At 35.5% G+C, this 19489-nt stretch overlaps 1 protein-coding gene and 1 long non-coding RNA gene across 3 annotated transcripts in view; both read right to left on the bottom strand.

The window, feature by feature from the left end:
* The window catches only part of LOC141375899 (uncharacterized), a 29962-nt gene extending 29164 nt beyond the window's left edge, over positions 1–798 (bottom strand). Inside the window, exon 1 of the long non-coding RNA XR_015498352.1 lies at positions 542–798. This is a non-coding gene — a long non-coding RNA (uncharacterized LOC141375899). The remainder of the gene's footprint in view (positions 1–541) is intronic.
* A 6801-nt stretch (positions 799–7599) lies between these two features.
* On the bottom strand, positions 7600–19489 carry orai1a (ORAI calcium release-activated calcium modulator 1a). 2 transcript variants are annotated; one of them, XR_015498323.1, is made up of 3 exons: positions 19246–19489; positions 9445–10845; positions 7600–9300 (listed from the first exon to the last, which is right to left on the bottom strand). XR_015498323.1 is itself a non-coding variant. In XM_087265279.1 (2 exons), exons 1-2 carry the CDS (start codon positions 19357–19359, stop codon positions 10282–10284), a joined length of 678 nt encoding a protein of 225 aa, XP_087121405.1. In that variant the 5' UTR covers positions 19360–19489; the 3' UTR covers positions 7600–10281. The 2 variants fall into 2 exon arrangements, 1 of the variants encoding a protein (XP_087121405.1); XM_087265279.1 differs by having other exon boundaries at positions 7600–10845.

The following is a 19489-nucleotide window of genomic DNA, read 5'->3' as shown; positions in this document are numbered from 1 at the left end:
TACTTCACTTTGTCAGGCAGGTCTTATTTGAGTGATTTCTTGATTGCGAACAGGTGTTACAGTAATCAGACCTGGGTGTGGCTAGAATAATTGAACTTAGGTGTGATCAACTTTCGTATATAGTTTTTGAAAAACTGGATGTAGTTTTGGAAATCAGTAAGGGGCAAACACTTTTTCACACCATATATATGTGTGTGTGTGTGTGTATCAAAAAATCTGTGGGTGTTAGTGGTGTCTTTTTTCTCTCAAAAAAACAGCTTCCATTAATGATGTTTTCTAGTCTGAGTGTGTGGTAAGACCAGAAGTCACTACGTCTCTGATTGTCCTGAGAACCGAGAGGTCTTCCTCTCACATTGTGTGATTTAATGGATTAAACATGCAATTTCCCCAGGATGCAACAACTGCCTGCAGGATTTGACCATTTAGGGTTTTTGTGCAAGAACTGCACACACGGCACAACTGCAACACTTTTTCATAATGCTACCATACAATTACAATGCAGTCTTATAAAATAAACGATTAAACAGAAAGGTGCACGAACCACAGTTTGTCTTTGGCTTCATCCGATGGTGATTTTGGCGGGAGGATGTGCTGTGTTTATATGAGTGTGTCTGTATGATGGCCCAGCTGGACTGGCAGTGAGTGCAGAATCGTTTAGTTCTCTAACGGGCAGCCAGGGATGGACAAACCGCACAATGCCATCCTCTCACGGGCACCTAAACGGCCTCTTTGTAGCTCAGGAGGAAGGATGAGTCGCTTCTGCATCCAGATCCGGCTCTGCAGACTCTCATACAGGTGCTGAAACAGACGAAATCTGTGCTGTTGCATTTCTCTTCGTTTTGTACTCTTGCTAGTTAATCAGCAAATTGGGTCAATGCTTTTATTAAACCTACAAAAGGAGGTTTTCACACTGGTGCACAGAACAGACTTTTGTTGGTTTTACATTAAGACTGGGCAACTGAAATGTTCTGTGTTTTAAAGAGATTGTTCAACCCAAAATTAAAATTTGCCGTTAATCAATCCAAGATGTAGATAATTTTTTCTCTCTCTCTCTCTCTCTCTCTTTCTCTGACAGAATATTGAAGATTTTAGCTGACAGAGAGGTTGTTTGTGAAATATAAAACTCAATTTGACTGCTACCGACAATTTGAGAGTACAAAAATCATAAACAAGCTAATCAAAATACCTGTAGCTCCTGAAGATACACTGAGGTTTGATGAAGTAGAGATATTGGTAAATAAATACATTTTTATTCTTTTTCAAAATTTTCTCAATTGCTGTTTGATAGATTATTTTTAACACATTTTAAACATAATACTTTTTATGACGAGTTTTCTAATAACTATTTTTTTTTTTTTTTAGGATTTGGTAGGATGACAGTACATTATATTTTACTACTTATTTTACAAGGTATTAGTATTAAGTTTAAAGTTCAATTTAAAGACTCGCTGGAGAACATTCACACGAACTACAATCCTGCCTCAAAATGAACTACAGATCCAGTTATGCAACACACACACACCTGCTCCAAGTCGCAATTGATTACACTCTCACAGTTGATGGTGCTTAATGACTGACTACACACACATATATATCACTTTGAGACTCTTATTGCTGAGTTTTGTAAACTGATTGTAAACATTATCCACGGTTTCTCTTGCCTTTCATGTTTAGACCTTGCTTTGTTTTTTTTGTTGTATGCTGTCTGCCTTAAGACCTATATCAACTACAACTCTGGATTGGCTACACAATCCTGTTTGTTCCTGTGTTGACCATTGCATGCCTAACGATTCTGTTTAATTAAACCTGCACAAGGATCCTTCCTCTGTTGTCAAGTGTCCACTGTCACATTACAGTTATCTAGGCAAGTTAAGTTAATTAGCACTCACATACTTTTTAAAGTTTTATTTTTTTACTTATTTGTTACTAGACCCACACAGAATCTGAATGCAAAACACAAATAAAAAAGAAAGTAGTGATTTCCAAATTGACCTTGACTTGTATTTCATTGCAGACAATACAACAAACATTATTAAATGTGTTCCTCATAATATTTATTGTTTTTCAAAATAAACACATACTCCAATTTTAGGGATTGCAACACACTTGAAAAAAAGTTGAAACAGTAAAGCATTTACCACTTTGTAATGTTGCCATTGCTTTTGACAACACTTAAAATACATCTAGGAACTGAAGACACCAAGTGATGAAGTGTTTAAATTCTTTATACAAACAAGTCATAAGGTCGGCAAAATATGAGGTCTTCATTGTCATATTTTGTGCTTTAAAATGCACCACATATTCTCTATTGGAGACAGGTCGGGACAGCAGGCAGGCCACTCAAGTGCCTGTATCCTCTTTCTCCGCATGGGACTTGTAATAAGTTCAGAATGTGGTTTTGCCTTGTCTTGATAAAATACGCATGGGCGTCTCTGGAATAGAAGGCAGCATATTGTGCTCCAAAATATTTAGGTACTTTTCAGCATTAATGGTGTCACAGAAGTTATCTTTGTCAAGGGCACTGGACACAACCTCATACCATGACACACCCTGGCTTTTGGACTTGTTACTGGTAACTATCTGGATAATCCTTTTCTTCTTTGGTCCGGAGCACACAGCATCCATTTCTCCCAATAAATAATACTGATAATAATAAATAAATAATACTGATTCCTCTGACCACAGTACACGTTTACACTGTGTAATGGTCCATCCCAGATGCCTCAGAGTCCAGAGAAGTTGACGTCGCTTTTGGCCACTGTTAATATAGGGCTTCATTTTGGCACAATATGGATTTCATTGTAATTTGTGGATGTATCTTTTTAATATGGTACTTGACAAAGGTTTGCCAAAGTAGTCCTGAGCCTATGTGGTGATATTGCTTATAGATGGACGATGATTCTTGATGCAGGGGGATGCTGGGATGCCACCTTTCTTGGATGCTGCTGTTGACATCACCTGTTTCAAATCACATCATTATTTAACCAGTTTACCTGATTACGAGCCCTAAATTGCTCCAGCCCCAACTTGTTGCAAGAACAAAAGTTGAAATACTTGTTTATTTAAAATAAATAAATCAAATCATGAGGAATGCATTAAATGTTTTCATAGTCATTCATAGTGCATTTTCCATACTGTCCCAACGTTTTTCAAACTCCACACAGAAACGCCAACTGTCCTAGCTGAGGCTCGAACCAGCGACCTTCTTTCTGTAAGGGGACAGCACTACCTACTGCACCACTGCGTTGCCATGGCACATAATATAATTCTTATTCATGACATGTCACGTGTCATGATTATAAAGATGTTATGACAGCCTCATGAACACCCTCTTCGAGTAAAGTATTACCGAATGCTCTTTACTTCTCGCCTATTATTCTTTGTCTGTCACCTAGTAGACATCTCTTTCCCTTCTCACACACAATCTCTCTCACACACACACACACACACACACACACACACACACACACACACACACACACACTTCTGCCTCATCTGGCCATTGCTGTGAATTCCCTGCCTGTAACAACAAACCGCCGTTGCCCACTTCCTCCTGACAGGTGCTGCCAATGAAAAGACCTCCAGTGTGAGAGATACATGGCACCCCATCAAAGCGATAGAGTGACGGGAAGTGAACAGAAAGAGAGAGAAAAAGAGAGAGAAAGAGAGAGAGAGAGAGAGAGAGAGAGAGAGAGAGAAAGAGAGAGAGAGAGAGAGAGAGAGAGAGAGATAACCCTCTCTGAATGACTTGAGAAGTGAAGCATTTTTGTTAACAGAAACATCACTAATCAAACTGCATTATTCCAGGACTAGGGGTTAATGGTAGTGATATTAAATAATTAATCATGATTAATCGTATCCAAAATAAAAGTTCAAATTTACAAAAAACTTTGTATTTGTGCAAACTATGTATTGTTTTTACATTTTATATGTAATAAAAATATTGTTTAAACTGCTTAATTATATTTATAATACCATTTACTGTATATATAAAGTAAATATTTAAATATATACAGTGGTTTTAAAAAGTGTTTGCCCCCTTACTGATTTTTATTATTATTTTAATTTATTTTTTTGCATGTTTCAGATCATCAAACTAATTTAGATTTTAGTCAAAGATAATGATTGCTGTTCGCAATCAAGAAATCTCTTAAATAGGACCTGAGTGACAAAGTGAAGTAGACCAAAAGATCCTCAAAAGCTAGACATCATGTCAAGATCCAAAAAATAAAAAAACAAAAAAGATCTACTAAAAAAACTGAGATCTACCAGTTTGGAAATCGTTATAAAGCCATTTCTGAAGTCTTAGGACTGCAGAGAATCACAGTGGGAGTCTTTATCTACAAATGGCAAAAACATGGAACAGTGGAGAACCTTCCCAGGAGTGACTGGCTGACCAAAATTACCCCAGTAGTGCAGTGACAACTCATCCAAAACCACAACAGCATCCAAAGAACTGCAGGCCTCATTCGCCTCAGTTAAGGTGAGGGTTCATGACTCCGTTATAAGATAGAGACTGGGCAAAAGTGTGGAGTTTGAAGACGAAAACCACTGCTGAGCAAAAAGAGCATAAAGGATCATCTCAGTGTTGACAGAAAACATTATGATGGTCCCCAAGACTTTTGGGAAAATACTATGTGGACTATGTGGGTGTGTGTAACATTATGTGTGGAGTACTCATTTCATAAAAAAACATCATATCAACAGTAAAATTTGGTGGTGATAGTGTGATGGCTGTTTTGCTGCTTGTACATGGAAGACTTGCTGTAATAAAAGGAACCGTGAATTCTGCTGTGTACCAAAATAACCTATTTGTGACCTCAAGCTGACGTGAACTTGGGTTCTGCAGTAGGACAATGATTCAAAGCACACCAGCAAGTCCACTTCTGAATGGCTGAAGAAAAATTAGGATTTTGGAGTGGCCTAGTCAAAGTCCTGACCTGAATCCTATTGATACGTTGTGGCATAATCTTAAAAAGGTGGTTCGTGCTCAAAAACCCTCAGGTGTGACTGAATTGCAACAACTCTGCAAAGATGAGTGAAACAAAATTCCTATTAATCATTTGACAGCACTATGGATACATTAAGTTCATTAAAGCGATAGTTCATAATCACCCTCCATCTTTTTTCTTCCTCGTCCACTGATATTCATGGTTATTTTTCTTACACTATAAAGCCAAATACTGACATTAGTAGACATTTAAGTGGAATCCCACTGCATGAAACAACTAAAGTTTTTACACAAGGTGAAACCCAATAGTCCTAGTGGAATTAAAATCCCACTAAGCAAAGTTGTGCACTAACAGTTTAGTTACAGTAACAGTTTAGTTTCACCTTGTGTAAAATTTAGTTGGTTTAAGGCAATGAGTTTATATACTAATTAAAAAAAAAAAGAAAAAAAAGAAAAAAGGCAACGATTTGGGTTAAGAATATGTGACTGAAGTAAGTCAGTTTTGCAGAACTGTTAATGCTTGTTTCATCACAATTGTTTTTGTAAAGTCAACTATTTGGGTTTTAAGGTATCTCTTCATTTGTGTTACATTGTTTTTTTTTTTTTGGGGGGGGGGGGGGGGTGTACTTCATGTTTATTTAAAAGTAGCACAATAATTGGAAATGGCTGTTATTTTTTCCTGCAAATTTCATGGTTATGAATGCGGAGATTATAACTGTTGAGTTTCATGAGCTGGGCTTATATTTTCAAGCTTTTCTATTTTGTTATAATTGAAATACTGTATACAATGCACTGAGAGCTTCGAAAGGTCGTTCTCTTTGTGGGCCTGGTCAACACTGCCACCTGTTGGTAAAAACATGTGTTACAAACAGACTATAGGATTGAGTCTGTATGGACAAAGCTGCATCATATTTTCATCATCATCATCATCATCATCATCATCATCATCATACTCCAGTATGTGTCTTCAGATTCTTCACAAATGAGACTCTGGATGACAAAACCAGTTTTAGACAGTCTTACAAAGGTATATTATATGGGTCAAAAAAGTTTTCTTTTATTAATTTAAATACCTTGCTTAGCCTGGTGGACTGTAAAGTAATTAGTAGGCCCACACGGAATTTGCGCACACAGAAATTTGCCGATTTCCCCAGATTTTTAGCCCATCATTGAGTTTTATTAATTTACTTGTGTAAATTTATATTTATTCAATTTTTAAATTAATTTCAGTAATGACTAATATGAAAGTGTTCATTTCATTTATTTACAGTATAGTTTGTAAGTAATATTTTCTGTCTTTTAGTAGATATATTATATCTACTATATTTATTTTAAATTTAATTGGATTTGCAAGCTATTATTTTTTTTATTTCACATATTAGGTTGAGTTATAATACTCCCAAATCATTCTGCATAAATCTGCAGATTTTTTATAATTTTTTTGACAAAATTCTGGCAAAATAAGTCTGCAGATTCTTTCTGACCATAGTCACTAGTAGTTGTCTACAAAATAATTTTATAATTTTACAACTTGTTTTTCTAACACTGCTCTTTTAATGCATTAGCATCCCTACTTTAATATTAATAAATCTTCTTTGATTATTATTTGGATTTCTGTCTGACTAAATGAACTGATTATTTAACATCTTAAATGAGCTTTATCTAACTATTAGTTACAGCCCTAAATTAGTCTATGTTAAATAGGCTAGTGTAATTACAGCATTGTTTTGTTTGTCTACATTTGATAAGGATTGTATTCATTTACTAAAGGTTGATGTAAATCTCCATGCAGACAAAGAAACCATGTATCGCTTTACATGTCAATTGTCTTCCTCAAGGGGGCATCAGACGCTTAGAAAAATCAACCCCCAAAGAAGCTGCATCTATCTATCTATCTATCTATCTATCTATCTATCTATCTATCTATCTATCTATCTATCTATCTATCTATCTATCTATCTATCTATCTATCTATCTATCTATCTATCTATCTATCTATCTGTCTGTCTGTCTGTCTGTCTGTCTGTCTGTCTGTCTGTCTGTCTGTCTGTCTGTCTGTCTGTCTGTCTGTCTGTCTGTCTGTCTGTCTGTGATGCTGAAATGTTGAGCACACACTAGAATGTTAAGTTATGAATATGCAAGTTAATTCACAAAAGTGCTTATTTTAGAAACCTGCTAAACAAGCAATAATTCATGCCAGCAAAATGCTAAACATTAGAAATATAAAAGTACCTAATATTAGAATTAGCAATGCTAGAAACTGTCAGTTGCAAACATCGTAAAGTGCTATAGCAAACAATCCATCACGTAAGCCATGTTTTTAAAACATTTCATCATCCTAATTCATACTAACAACCTCATAAAAGTGCTAAAAACGAGCTAGCAACATCAGCTTACATCAATGGAAGCATGGCAGCAAAATAAGTTAGAAACATGCAAATTGGTGCTAACATTTATATAAATACGTTGTACATAGCCTATGTATTTTTTTGTCCGAAAAAAGAGGTTATTAGTTTGAGACATTTTCTTTTTAACCTTGGAATGTTAAAACAAAAGAAAACTATAAGTCTATGTTCTCAGCCTACACATAAACAGTCACTGCTTTGCATGAATGCTCATTTTTCATAACACAGAAAAGTGAAACTTGATTGTTGAGTGCCATTTAATAAAACATATCAATACAATTTATCTCCTAATAAATTCCTAAAAATATGAAAATAAGGCGTAATTAAACTCCGATGAGAATAACTAAAAGAACAGCAGGCCAGACATTTGCAGGGTAAAAATAACTATATAAAAATATCATAAAACATGATGCACTTATTTTTTCATCTTTACAAATGCAACACCTGAAGTTCTTTCTCATGAAAGAGCACAAAAACATATAAAAAAAATAATTGAGACAATAATTTCAGACATCCAAATATCTTCGTAAATATGGATGGACAAAGTTATTGTTTACAGTTATGCGAAAACATTTAAAAGGCTATACAAGACCGTAAATAAGACCAAAAATATATATATATTTAAACAAATAATCACTCCACATTGCGAATTCACACAATCAAAAGATGCAAAACAGAGAAAAAGAAAATATTCCGTTCAAGCTGTTTATAGCCTCAGCAAAGAGATGGTCTCAGTGAAAAGCAATATTTCACTGCATATACTTTCAAAAGGCCCAAGGCTTACCTAAATGGTAGACATATACAATTAGGATAAATCACTAAATATTTCCTGCAAAAATACAGTCAGGTGCTTAACAGTAAGTTTTAAAAAACCCAGATGTACAATTTGTAAAAATCTGAATTAAAAAAAAAATCTACTATGAGCACTTTAAATCAGGCGTTTTACAATTAGAAAATATTGTCAAAACACACCCTGATCAGATCTGTTTTTCTCTGTATCTCTGCATGTTGCTTTGTTAAGAAACAGTTGTCACTCCCAGTTGTAAGTACCGGTTCATGCTTATAGACTGAGCATGTAACTCACATGCGAATGAGATCACCTGTTTCACTTTTGTGTAGTCTACATGGAGATGATAATGGTACATTACAAAACACCTGCTCTTAGAAAACTGTTATACAAACTTGCATTTTCAGGCATCTGAAATATTGTCATGTACATAAAAGGCCAAACACAAAATAACTATACATTTTTATTAAAAAAAAAATACTCCCCTCAATCTATGATCATAATACTGAACACAAGTTTACTATGCATTTGGATGTAAATATTTAGCCTAACAGCAAAAAAAAAACGAAACTAAAAAAAACAGCTCTGGGAAACTTGTTGGTGCTACCGCTGATGCCAATTATATATCACCATAATTTTGGTGACGCTTCAAGTTCATGTTTTATGATAAACATACAGTATATAAAGTTAAACATTTGATCAGATGATTGAGATGTTTATGGTTAATTTTAAACGATTCAGGTTTTCATCCAATTTTAACTGAGGAATAATTAAACGATTATGAAAATATTTATAAGTTGCAGACCTAGAACTAATATTTTTGTATAAGCTTTAGAAAGTTTTTAGTGCTAATCCATGTTACTAATATAAACCTTGTTTCCACAAAGTGGTACAGTACAGTATAGTAAAGCACAGTACATTTGCGTTTCCACTGCCAACCCTACCCTTAATTGATAAGCATGGTGTACTCCAGAAAGTAGCGTTCAACATCTTTCTCGCTCAAAAAATCATATAGAAGTCATATGGGCCATTCACATATTGTATCTTTTGCAGACTCAAGTTCTTTATATTAAATGTAGACACATTGTAAGCATGTCATACTGTTGTGCTAGGCAGGGGCATAGCAACCGGAGGGGACGGGGGATATGCCCCCCTCACTAATGTAAAAAAAGCTGTAATTATTTGATGAGTGTAAATCATTACCTTCAATAATATTATTGACTAGATTAACGAACCAAAAAATTTAAAAACTACGAGCGCAAAGAGCAAACTTTATTACTGAACCTTGTGAAGTGTCACACAAAATTGGTACGTATGGTTTGCTATTTTTGGTACTTTTGAAAGTAGCCTGACAATCGGAAATAAATGTGTACCATACTGAGCTGTAACACATGGTGGAAACAAGCCACAACATTAACATATGGAACCATAAGTGTTACCATTAGGGACTTCTGCACCTTTTTTACAATTCCTACAACTATTAGCGCATTTTGGTGTGTTTAAACTACAGATACTATTTTAGTTCTAGGAATGCCATCTGGGGGAACCACATTTCTTCAAAACAGGGTTTAATCCAGCACAATAGAAACTACAGTGATATGAGTGTCCACTGATTGGACAAGTATGTATGAAACACCACCAGCAGTTTTTTTTACAGTGTTACTCGTTTAAAAAGGTAGTTTTGACAAGATAGAATTGTTGCCTTTGTCTGTGACAACTTTCGATTGCATAACCACGTTGGCTGACTTACAAAATCTTTTAGTTACAGTGTAAATCAACCAAAAAAAAATGGTACAGGGGGAAATTAGTTCTCAAGGAACAAGTCTTGGTGGCTATTACCTAGAATTGAGTTCATATAACCACCCAACATAAAAGCTCTTCTTCCAAATTATTTGCATTTGTAATAAAACCATTTCTACAAACCATCTTTCTCATTTGTCAGCGAACAGTTGTTGGAGTTTCAATTATATGGTCACACAATTGATATCAAGGTTTGTCTATTAACACACACAGACACAGATAATAAAAAATAAACAAAAAGAGAAAAGCAAAAAGCATCGCGGTATTGTGATGCCATCATATTGCAGAATCCCTGATCCCACCATCTAACGTCTATTCATCTGTGCCAACAGTCCCTCCTAAGCAAAATGGATTGAAGAGGCATCTCCCCTCTGATCTAGTTGGTTTTGCATCTGTGTGATTTTGGCCAGAACCTCCAACTCCTCGTGCTGCCGCTCTGTTTTGTGGCTGACCAGCGAGCGGTAAAAATGCACAGCGAAAACGATAAACACCAAGGCAAAGGGCACCATGATGGTGGTAGAGGCGATGGCTGCAGCTTTCCCTTCGCTTATTCCTGGAGCTTGAGTCACGTTCTCTTTCTGCGTCACAGGTGTTTGGCTGAGAGGGAGGAACTTCACCCAGCAGAGAAGAACTACCTCTGCAAGGAAGAGAAGTGTGCCTATGACTGTAGAGAAGGCCCAGGCTAGCTCGATGTGGCGGTGCATGCGCTCGTGTGGTGACTCTTTGATGGAGTTGAGGTTGTGGACATTGCTCACAGCCTCCAGGTTTGGCAGGATGCATGTGCTGATCATCAAGGCAAAAAGGTGGACGGCCACTAGCACTGTTGTGCAGGCGCTAAAAGCTATCAGTAAGCCAGGAGGGTAATTATGATCTTCCTCCAGCTGGCACTCCACCATCGCCACCTGAAAACACATCAGTGTGCTTCATTATTGCATGGCATGCTGTATGTTTGATAGTCTTCAGCCAGGGTGCCTAAACCACTGTCCTGCAGAGTTTAGCTCTAACTTATCTCAACACACCTAAGCTTCTAGTACAGGAGAGGGCCAGTGTCCTACAAAGTTTAGCTCCAACCCTAATCAAACACACCTGCCTGTAGCTTTCTAGTGATCTTGAAGACAGTGTTGCTTCTGAATTTGCATACTTCCATTCTTTATAGTATGCTAGCGAGCAAAGTAGTGTGTCCGAATTCACAGAACTCAAGAAAACAGTATGCAAGAAGTACCCGGATGGTTCACTAATTTCTGTGAGATTCTGAAGTGTGAATCTGACAGTAGCTACGCTATCCCATAATGCCATACAAGATAATTCATGAATGGGAGTGAAGCGATGCAACTGACTCTGGTAGGTCACCTGATCATGACAAAATGGCAGATGCAGTATATCCAAGTTCCATTCACACTGCTGTAGGGTAGCGTGATACTGGAATTTGATACCAATCAATACCAAATTTTTGAAAACATTCATTTCTTGCTAACATTTGAGCGCTACTGAGCACATTCTTAAACAGTGCTGATTTGTCATTGTGTTCATCAGAAATGACTGTAATTGGCTGTGAAGTTCTTCAGTTCACGGAACTACCCGCTGTTGACTGGGTGTAACCACAGATACAGGGACACTGGAGCGTTTTAAAGCCGCGATTCATCAGCGGATCACTCGTATGTCAGCTAATAGACAAACCAGCTGATCAACATGACTTTGAAACGCTCCAGTGTCCTGTATGTGTGGTTACACTCAGTAAACAGCAGTGAGTTGGGTGAACTAATGACCTTCATGGCCAATCACAGTCATTTGTGTTGAGCATGTGAACACAACAGCAAATCAGCGCTGTTTAAGAACGTGCTCAGTAGCAAGTTAGTGGGAAATTGACGTTTTAAAAACTTCAGTATTTATTGGTACCCAATTCCAGATTCGTGACAGCCCTATCCTGCTCACATTCATACTATAGAATATAGGCCACTTTTCTAACGGTCCAGTAGTAAATTCAAATTCAAATGCAGTACCTACTAAGTAGTAAGTTATTTTAAACGCAGCCAGTGATTAGCACGTTCAGGTGTGTAGGATTACTGCAGGAGCAAAACACAGCCAGACACAGCCCTCCTGGACAGAGTTTGCCCATCCCTGTTCTAGTATGACCAGTAAAGCCACGGTCACTCTAGAGTTTGTATGTGCGAAATTCAGTTGTATGGCGCTGTGAAAAGGGTAATTAAACAAGATGATTAGACATTTAAAAAGTTAGCGATTGCTCCATATTTCACATTTCTGTACAGAGAGGTCACATTTTGATCTTCTGTTGGTCTCATATGAAGATGTGATGCAATTTCACAGATCAGATCTTGAACTTTCAAATGCAGCGACATGCAAAACTTGTCGCACAAGCTTGCGTTTCCATTCAACCGCGTTCGCATACATATGAAAGGAAGTTTAAGGGGCAAAAAGTGCAGTGTGACCACAGCTTAAGAGCTTGATTAGCTGGTTCAGGTGTGTCTAATTGTGGTTAAAGCTAAACTTTCCAGGACACTGGCTCTTCAGGCTGGAATCCTGGTCTACAGGAACCTAAGAAGCAAGTGCCAAACTGGTATGACTGAGCCTGTGTTTAGGGTGCTGATCAATGCTTATAAATAAATAAAAGACAAAAATAAATCTGTCCACATTATAAATTTACTTTTTGACATCTTGTTGCATGTTTTGAAGCATTACCATTTTTATGACTTAAATATTTAATGCTATTAATCTATTTAATGATATGATCACTTAATTTGTGTAACCAGGTAGCAAACACACATTAAAGAGCATAAAAAAAGTAATTCAATGGAGAAACCACTGACAGCATTGTTTCTGGAATCCAAAAAGAAAGCAGGAAATTAAAATATTTGATTGCAGTTTACTTTAGAGTGCTAATTAAATGGCAGTGTTATTTTATTATCCCTGAGAAACAGTTATTTTTATTTATTTGATTTGCAATTTTCATTTTAGTTCAAATGTGAGTTTGTTGTGTGATTTTAGGTTATATCTGTTTCCCAATTTTGTTTAACGAAGATATTTTTTCAACACATTTCTAAGCGTAATAGTTTTAATAACTCATTTCTAAAAAACAAATTTATTTTACATAATTATTTACTATATATATATTTTTAAGATATAGTACTCAGCTTAAAAGGGCAATTTACAGGCTTAACTAAGTTAATTAGGCAAGTTAGGATAATTAGGCAGATTTTTGTACAATGATGCTTTGTTCTGTAGACTAACGAAAAAAAAAATTGCCTACGGGGGCAAATAAATTTGACAAAACATTTTTTAACTACTTCTATTCTAGCTAAAATAAAAACAAATAAGACTTTCTGCAGAACAAAAAAATATTACTGAAAATACTGTGAAAACAAATCCTTGCTCTGTAAATTATCATTTGAAAAAAATAAATATATATATGTATATATATACATTTAAATGTATATATATATATATATATATATATATATATATATATATATATATATATATATATGTGTGTGTGTGTGTGTGTGTGTGTGTGTGTGTGTGTGTGTGTGTGTGTGTGTGTGTGTGTGTGTGTGTGTGTGGACAGACAAGTTGTTTCTATCTTTTGTCTGGATTCAAATGTGATGAATAAAAATGATCTAATAAAAGAAAAACTAATGAAATAAAACTCAATTTTATGAATTTAATCAGACTATATGAAATGAAACAGAGGCACAACTTTCAGCAAATGTACTGATCTTGTTATAATGGACAATATGTTCACTTGTCAGTTTTGATTAGAATATATAACTGTTTATCTGTCTAATGCTTTTGATAACATCGCATTGTTCACAAGTCTTCCTGAATGAGGCCTCCAACAGCCATACAGCAAGTTACATGTAGCCCCAGATATGAAAATGAGTTTGAAAATCAGTGATAGGTTGTAGAACTGAATAATAAAACACTGGCATGTTTAATTATATTGCATGTTCACACCTATCCTAAGAGAGATATTTATGAAATGCATGCCACTCACACTGAGCTCATTTACTGAGAAAGCTTAACCTCAAGTGTCAAATATAAAACCATGAAATGTATATATAGAATTTCTGGTTCTCATATGGGTTGTAATTCTGTTCAGAAGTTAAACAGTCACATCAATACAATGAATAAACTTTCAAATTGAAAGTAAATGTATCTGTCCAAACAGGAACACATTGCATATCATCTTCATTTCAATATTTTACCAAGGAAGTTTGCTTTTCAATAATTGACACATTTTTGATGTGTTGCACTAAAGCAGAATCGGTTTTTGTGCATTAAGAAGAAAAACACACACACACAACAATCTGACAAAAATAAGAACGTTGTCAGTTAATGTAATAATATTTCAAGTTTTTAATAACATTTTATTTATATTCTACTCATTTGCAATACGCAGCCATTTATGAAGTTCATAATGCTAAAGTTTATCAGTTAATTTTGCATTCATCGCTGAAGATAAATTAATGTACAAGATACTTTAAACACCACTTAACCCATGTTTCTGTTTTACATTTAAATTGAACATGGACTTTTATCAGTTTACTTAACACAGCAAAGTCAAAGGAAGCCCACTTCCTGTTGCCATGATGTCATGCAAGAGATCTTCCAGTTAACGGAAACTTGAGACAGAAATGATTGGGGCTCTTGCAAACATTCACCATGACTACAGCAGTTGTCATAATGTTATAATTAACACAGCTATTGCAAATATTTTCAGTCATAATAAATACTGCAAAACCTCCTTCCAAAATTTTAAGATGCTTTTAAAAAAAACGTAATTATTGGTGATCAACGCCAATTTCTCTATGTTGTACTACAAGACCAATTACACTAATTTAATTATTTTGGCATAATTGTATTATAACAGACAAAACAGTATTTTAGGCGAAAAAAACTTTTTTTTTATCTTTAAGGTACTGTATTTTTTTTTACTGAAGGCTTTTAAAACACACTAGACCAAGATTCAACATATTTCACCATTGCTGCATCTAAAAATCACCTACTTCAATACTATAATAGGCTAAACACAGTATGAGACCCGAGTAATGTAGATGCAGGAAACAGAAAGTGAAATTCAAAACCTTTTAAGACCTTTTAGACTCTTTCCATACATTTTAGGACATTATAACCAGTTTTCAACCGGAAACACTGGCAAGATTTTAATTTAAAGTTTATTTACTAAATAATAATGTGCTAAATTAATTCAAAACTAAAACATTACTCATATACTGAATAAAAATGTATTATATTAGATTTTAGATTATTTTAGATAGCCTTTAGATTATTTTGAGGGATGCAAATAATAACAATGGTCCCAACTTATTTCCTGTTTCACATTTTTAAAATCTAGTTTCAGAGAATCCAAAACAAGCCACATATTCATAAATAATGTTTTGATATATGATTGAATCGCCTCTTGTTACAGTTATTAAATAGTTTGATAATAATAAGTAAATGTACTTAATAATAAGTAAATGGAAATGGTCTATAGAACTGCAGAAATAATGATGTTGCCTTTGTTACAAAAACCAGCATGCGAAAAGTACCCGGATGACCTTCAACTTCCGGTGAGATTCTGAAGTGCACATCGGATGGACGCAACGCTATCCCATAAAACTTTGCGAGAGAATTCATGAAGACTGAAGCAAAGCATCAGTAGGTCACATGATCATGACAAAATGGCGGATGTAGTACATCCGAGTTCCATTCACATTACTCGCATTCATACTATTACTTTTTAAAAAAGTACTATATAAGTACTATAAACGTACTTTTCTAACGGTTGAGTAGTACATTCAAATTCAAATTTAGAACCTACAGAGTAGTGGGCGATTTTGGACGCAACCCATAATAATAAATGTTGTAAACACTGTTCTATTAAGTGTCTGTCCACACAAACAGAAAACGATGTTAAGATGTTTTCTTTGCATTTGATTGGCCTCAACATTTCAGATTATATGTTTTTAGCACAATAAGGAAGTATAGCATCTGTTTAAATGTATAATGTTTTAGTTTAACCTGAATTTTGTGATATTTTTATGTATGTTTCTAATTAGGCAACAAACATGTAAACTGTTAAGTATAAGTGATTATGCATTGTGTCATATCACTCATATACTGTAAGTTTTTCCGTGAAAGAAGTAAAGCAACAAAGTTGACATTAATTGTTTTCATACACGCTAAGCCCACAAAGTGCAACAATAAATACACTCTGTCAGTCCAATTTGTCAGGTAAATTTATAATTTAGCCTCTATTTCATCCACAACTCATCGCTCAAAAGCAGTTATGGACAGCCTAAACCCTCCTACCCTGAACATCTCCTCCACTACTCAATTTGTACCAATGTTTTATTTAGGGTTGGTATACAATTAGGCATACAATATAGTAGTATATAGTATACAATGAAGCACATGTGGTCAGAACATGAACGAGTCGCATTTGATAAAGTGTTAAGCATTTCACCCAAATAAAAACCCATCTAAGGAAAATGCAACCAGCCATTTCTAGCTCTGCCCACACTCTGCCTCTTTGCCTATTTTCGGTTACCCAGGAGTGATGCACTGACAAGACGGTGACAGTTGGCCCCACGCACTTGTATCTTCATTTTCGCTCTTTAAAAACCCTGAATTACATCACATACACTACATCCTTACTTTTTTTACAATCTATAGTAAAAACAGAGCTTTAAAAATAAAATGCAGGATTCTATGGTCTTGTGAAACTGTTATTGGACATTTTTTGCACTTACCCAAGCACATCCCTTCCAAGATATTATTTAAACAAAATAAACGTAGCTACTTGGTACAACTGTTTAATGAATGGCACTTTACAGCAGTGGTCACACTGCACTTTTCGCCCTATAGACTTTTATTCATATGCATGCGAATGCTGCAGACCGGAAGTTTCGCATGTTACTGCATTCCAAAGCTTTGTGACCTGCAATTTTACATAACACTCATGCATAAGAGACCCATAGAAGATAAAAACATGACGATCTCTGTAGATACATTTTTAAATATGGAGCAGCCGTTCCTTTTATCAAAGTGGCATCATCTTGTTTTATCCTTCTTTTTTCCAGCACCTTGCGGTACAGTTTTGCATGCTCTAACTCTAATCTGACCGCGGTAAAGCTAAAAAAATAAGGGGGTCTCTTAATTGATCAGCAGGGAATGCAATGGGGTGATTTTAATGAATCGGCTGAGCAAGTGGTTTAATGGCCACAAACATTCTGCAAAGGTTTAAAAGGACACAATTTAAGGAAGAATGTTGGAAACCTATAACCGTTGACATCCATATAAGGAAAAACAATTATGGATATTAATTAGGGCTGCAGAATATATAGTTTCAGCATCGATATTGTAATGTGCATTCACAATAGTCACATCACAGGATATGCAATGTCAGAAAAAAGTTGACCAGGAGCTACGGAATTTATACGATTTATGCAAAAAAAAAAATTCTAACTTAGAATTTTTGTGTTGTTTCTAGTCTAAATATCTACTGGCAGGTCATTTTACTTGTTTTAAGGAAAAGCTCCTATTTTGACTTATTTCATCTGAAGTTGAAAACAAAACAATAGTTTTACTCGATCTAAGAAGTTTTTGATACTTAGACTTTAAACAAGATACAGCCTTTTTTATTTGTATTGTGATTAATCAATTTCTGGCGACGCAGTGGCACAGTAGGTTGTGCTGTCGACTCACAGCAAGAAGGTCGGTGGTTCGAGCCTCGGCTGGGTCAGTTGGCGTTTCTGTGAGGAGTTTGCATGTTCTCTATCCGTTCACGTGGGTTTCCCCCACAGTTCAAAGACATGCGGTACAGGTGAATTGGGTAGGCTAAATTGTCTGTAGTGTGTGAGTGTGAATGGATGTTTCCCAGAGATGGGTTGTAGCTGGAAGGGCATCCGCTGCGTAAAACATGTGCTGGGTAAGTTGGCGGTTCATTCCGCTGTGGCGACCCCAGATTACTAAAGGGACTAAGCCGAAATGAAAATGAATGAATAATTAAATTTTTGTGCCTGAATCCTGTTAGACTTCCCAGAAAAGCATCAAATTCTTGTGAAACTGAATTCATTTCACAATATTTATTGCAGAAAAATAAAATATTGCCATATCAGATTGTTCCAATATCATGTAGCCCTAATATCAATTTGAACTATTTTCAATATATCTTCCTTTGTATTCGACGGAACAAAAGAAAGTTTATTTAAGTTTATAATGTTATGATACATTCTCATTTGTGTTGGATATTGTATATAAAGAGACAATTCATACATTTGAATTTGTCATTAACAACTAGTTGTTCCGTTCTAGTTGAGCTAGTTAACTCAGTCTTTAAATGGTGATAAAGCTCCTAATATGGTATATGCAGAAGTATGCAGAAAGAATTTTAATTTTCAGTAACAGGGGCCAAACGCTTATGGTGAACTGTATTCAGTTACAAAATTGATGCGTTTAAGGTCTGTTTTATTTAAAAAAAATCTACAAATTTCCCTGTCTGATGGATATACGATATAAAGCTGATCTCAGACTCTACAAGAGGTACTACATTAAATTACATTTTTTACGCACCATGTCTTTTAAATATGAATATTTATTTTACTCCAGTATTGTCAATGGCAATGAGTTTCAGGGCAATTAAGCCTGCTGATCCTGACGGCATGTGTGTGTAAAGGTTTTTTTCTCTCATTTTATGCTTGAACAACTAAATGAATGCCGAATTCTATTTAACGGATTATATTTTAATTCATGTTGTAAATGAATCGTATAAAAAAGAAAAAAAAATGAAAAAAAATGAAAAATTTAAAAAAAAGTCACATTAATCAGTTCAACGGAAGTTTATCGGTATGGAAACACCAGCTACCTGTGCATATACCCTCTATAGTAAAGTGAAAGTGTGTAGCTTTATTACTAAAATACACGCAACATACTTGTCGCCCTCTACTGGCATAACGATGTAAAATAAAGAGATGGCCACGGAAGGAACAACGGGTCTAACTGAATTTTATTTAGATAAACTATTCGACTCTCAAACAAAATCCCGACCACAGAGAGCACCAGCTAAAGTTCCTGATACCTTTGTGGAAGAAAGGCTTTAACACAAGGTAACTCTTAAGCCCTGTGATTACGCTATATCCATGACAGGTGTCGTTTGCACATCAAAGTGACAGACAAGTCATGCGTCGGTTTACAAGGCTATAGCACCAAAACCTCGCCAGCCTTCCTAAAAAAAAAGTAAGTTTTTTTCTTTCCATGGAACATGTCACAATACTTTTTCAACTCACCATAGCGAAGCCGGAGAGCAAAGCAGAGGTTCTGCTGGTCGCCTTAAGTTTAGCTCGACTCAAGTAAAGTTTTCTCCATGACAGAGCTTGAAGCGAGTGCTCGTTCAAACTCATAGTCCTCGGGACGGTATTAGTCTAAAAGTTATGAAACTTTGTTTAATTCTGAAGCTGTTTCTTAATTATCGTTTGTTTGTTTGCCGGAGCCCTTCAAACCGATGTGACATACTCGGGTTGCAAAATGACT

The sequence above is a fragment of the Danio rerio genome, chromosome 8, assembly GCF_052040795.2.
Source record: "Danio rerio strain M-AB ecotype USA chromosome 8, GRCz13ab, whole genome shotgun sequence".
In the NCBI taxonomy this organism is placed as follows: Eukaryota; Metazoa; Chordata; class Actinopteri; order Cypriniformes; family Danionidae; genus Danio; species Danio rerio.
Note: the sequence above shows the minus strand (reverse complement) of the source record. Positions and strands in the feature narration are given on the sequence as shown.

Coding starts and splice junctions, on each gene's coding strand:
- orai1a (XM_087265279.1), bottom strand. CDS start 19,359: ATGAGTTTGAACGAGCACTCGCTTCAAGCTCTGTCATGGAGAAAACTT. Junction 10,846..19,245: donor TGCTCTCCGGCTTCGCTATG/GTGAGTTGAAAA, acceptor ATGTGTTTTCAG/GTGGCGATGGTGGAGTGCCA.